Here is a 3,930-nt window from a genome sequence, read left to right on the forward strand (position 1 = left end):
CATGTTCATTCGTTGAGGTTCCGTTTGCAAAATGACACAGAGCAACTGAATCTTCAGACTTGTACAGATCGCATTGCCGCAAAAAACGGCGTTTACGCCGTAACGCCGTTGACGGCGCTCGAAATGCATAAATATGGCATCAAAGAACAACTGAATCTTCAGACTTGTACAGATCGCATTGCCGCAAAAAAAAACGATTGTTACCAGTGAGAAATTGTAACATTACTATCTATGAACAGACAGGATCGAAACAATTAAATTATATATACAAAGATCGTTGTTTAGATGTGATCAGACTTATTTTCCAACCCGGAAGTAATGGGGAAAATGAAAAGGTAAATTGCCTATTCGTCTAATGCTAATTCTTCCACTCACCACATGGTCTACCTTGATTTAGTCTAATGCCATTCGGTCCATCAACATCAATTTTTGTAACTGAAGAAAACTTAATATGCCTTTTTAGGATGGAATTTGTTAATCTTTAATAATAGGTGAATCAAATGATTTTATTCCTCTGTTATTACATTCTTGCCATTACTATACTACAGGGGATGAGGAATACTTAAAATGAGACAAACTGACTGCTCTTACTACATGTTTATCAATTATCTGTTGAAAAGCTGTATACTTCTTAAATGTAAACTAATAATGTGTATGCTGCCTGTTTTTCTTTTCTTGTTTTGTTTATTCTGTTATATTTTAAATTACTCGTATTAATTATATGTGATTTGTTATACAAAATTATGACCCAATAAAAACTTAAGAAAAAAAAACAATTTGGTCCAATCGTCACTTCGTCTAATCACCAGTTCGTCTATTACCATTTCGTCTCATAACCAGTTGGTCTAAATAAATATCCATTTCATTTTAATTTATTGTGTCCAATTAACACTAAGTTCAGTTAGACTAGATTTCAGACTTAATTGCTATTATCCAAACTGGTTATTATATAAACTGGTGAGTGTAAGAAGTTGCAATTAGACCATGTGGATAGTGGATTAGCTTATGTTAGACCAAATGATAGTAAAGGAGTTTGGTAATTGGATGAAATGGCACTAGACTAATTGGAAATAAACTTATAAAAATAATACTCTGTTTAAAGCAATATAATTCCTAATACTCTTCTTTTGTTTCACTCCTTTCCTTAATTTCACCTTCCCAATTTATTCCCATCGTACCAAGCTCCTCTTTCCATTCCTCTTTCTCCCCTCCCCCCTCATTTTATCATTTCCAATTTCCAATTGCTCCTCCCCTTCCTTTCCCTATTCCAAAACACAACGTAATCTTTTTATTACTCAGTTATGTAAGTCAAATGGCAGATTCTACGGTCCTTACGTGTTTATTATTCTTCATCTTGTTTTGTAATAATTATTTTTCAGACTTCTATAAACCCAACTATGGCTGAAGCATTAAAGACTGTCATCTCCCAGAGTATGGAGTATCCAGTGTGTCTTTCTACCTTCATCGATCCCAAGATCCTGTCTTGTTCTCACACTTTCTGCAAGACTTGCCTGGACAACCTCTTAGAGTGTCACGGTAACTGCCAGATCCGATGCCCTGTCTGCAGAGCTGTGACCCAGGTCCCAAACCAAGATGTCGGCAAACTACAGGTAAATCTTGCTTTGAAGAGTCTAATAGAGGATATGGAGGGCCATCCTCAGATTTGCACAAATTGTAAATCAGATGACAAGTCCCATGCTGCTGTCTACTGCCAAGACTGTGGCAAGTATCTCTGCACATCTTGTCTTAATAAGCACTCTCAATGGGAAGGCTTTGTCGATCATGAAGTCATTGTAATGAGTGAGATCTCATCAGGGAAGGTGTCTGTACGTAGATACCGGAAATGCAGGAAACACCCGAAAGAAGACGAGGATTACTTCTGTTCCACCTGCAGGAGATTCACATGCTTCAGATGCGGTATGATGGAATATAAAGACGAGGGACACCAGGTCGTCGAGGGAGCTGCTTATGAGGACAAACACGTGAAGAACATCGAAGACCTGAAATCAAAGGTTGACAAGCAACAGTCATGCTTTCAGAAGTACATTGATTTCATAGATAAACAGACCAAGAGTGTTGACAGTGCTAAGAAACAGTGTACAAGTGACATCAACAAAGCATATGATGATGCGGTCCGGCACTTGACAGAGAAGAGAGAAAGCTTGCTAAAAGAAGTCAAGGAAACGACTGAAGGACCAGAGAAAGAACTGGAAAGCATGAAGACCACGGCTAAGAAGTACATCAATCAGTTGACGACCATGGCTGAAATGGTAACAAACAAAATAAATATTCCATTAGATATGGATACTTTGGCTGCACACGACACTTTGTGTGAAGAGTTACGAGAGGTCATTGATCAAAAGGATCCTGACTACGAGCAGCCGAAGAAATCGGGCATAAAGGGGAAAAGTGTCAGGTTCAAGAGAAATGTTGGAGTGGATGAGCTAGGCCTTGGGAAGATTGTTAATGTAGTTGAAAGAAAGGTCGCCTTACCCACTAATAAAACCTTTGATGAAAAGGACGTTTCATTGCCTACGTATAATATTGATAATGTAAAGAAGGTTGCTTTGCCAGCTCAATATATCATGAATGCCATGGTTGGTACACCAGACGGTAGAATGGCAGTAGGATGTGATGCAGGTGGCATGAATATCTCCTCTGCTGATGGTCAGCTTCAGGAGACAGTTCTGAACGATGTTAAATTTTGTGGGGTAGGGTTCCTTTCTGATGGTCGATGTGTTGTGATTGATACTTCAAACAACATCACACTGTACACACCAGAGTACACACAATTGAATGTAATGTTTAAGACTCTAAGTCGAGCTGAAGGTGGGGGTTCTGATCTCACTGTTGATGCTGATGATCTGATTTATGTGAGCTACATGAAAGCCAATAAGATCCAGGTATTTTCAACAGCAGGTGGGCAAGCAGTCAGGAAGATACCATGCAACGGGTATAAACCTCAGCAAATCACTAGTTTCCATGGTTCTCTGATCATTTCATCATGGGATACTATTAGATTGATAGACAAACAGGGTGCTGTTCAACATGAATTAAAGAAACCGGGTAGCAACCTTTGCGCTGCTGTATCTCAATGGAATACAATCCTGATAGCCAAGGTGAAGGACGATGAAGGTTTGGTGAGTATTGACGAGTATACAAATGAACTAAGACACATTCGAAACCTTGTTAATGATTACAAGATTGAGAAGCATTGGTTTGATTGGTATTACCTCCAGCAGTACCGATCAGGGGAGATCGCTTTCTGCACTTCGGATAGACTGTATATATTCCGCTGAAAATAATTGATGACATGATATCATAATTATTATTGCAGAAGATGGGGGGGGGGTGATACCCACCGAGTTGCCATTTTCTGCTAAAGTAAGCTGCTATAATGTCGAAATACATAAAACAATTGTTGGATCATTTCTTTCTCGTTTCTCACTCATAAAAAAGTATTTCGCTGCTTACAACTTTTTATTTTTATCTTTGCATGTATCGACCATCATATCATGTTTATCCTCTGTGTGGGGGGAATTCTAGTACTTGCATATTAGACATAATGTTGTTGAATATTTCATGACAAACCATATGATTCTCTATTCATATTCATGACTGTATATAATATTTGACTAGTAATGCCATCATGGGTGGTCAGATCTTCATCATTGATATTAAAAGAGTATACTGTTTATGCGCGTATACTTGTATGTTTTCATAAATTGAAACATATCTATGCTGTGAATCAAGACATTATTATAACGTGTGAATATATAAATATTATCTTCATTGAGATGGTCTGATCATCACTTTTCGATATTTTTTGGAGTGTGAAACACTTTAAACAAATTATTTCATTTATGAAAATTGCACGAAAAATGCATAAAACAGCATATAGTCAATAGATCTTTTTATTTCTAGCTTTGC

The 3,930-nt window shown here is 37.7% G+C and overlaps 1 protein-coding gene across 1 annotated transcript; it reads left to right on the forward strand.

The window, feature by feature from the left end:
• Positions 1-1,397: 1,397 nt before the first annotated feature.
• Positions 1,398-3,434, forward strand: LOC121421877 (tripartite motif-containing protein 45-like). Its single transcript, XM_041616677.1, has one exon. The coding sequence runs from the start codon at positions 1,398-1,400 to the stop codon at positions 3,297-3,299; it is 1,902 nt and encodes a 633-aa protein (XP_041472611.1). The 3' UTR covers positions 3,300-3,434.
• Positions 3,435-3,930: the final 496 nt, after the last annotated feature.

This window comes from Lytechinus variegatus, chromosome 9 (assembly GCF_018143015.1).
Source record: "Lytechinus variegatus isolate NC3 chromosome 9, Lvar_3.0, whole genome shotgun sequence".
In the NCBI taxonomy this organism is placed as follows: Eukaryota; Metazoa; Echinodermata; class Echinoidea; order Temnopleuroida; family Toxopneustidae; genus Lytechinus; species Lytechinus variegatus.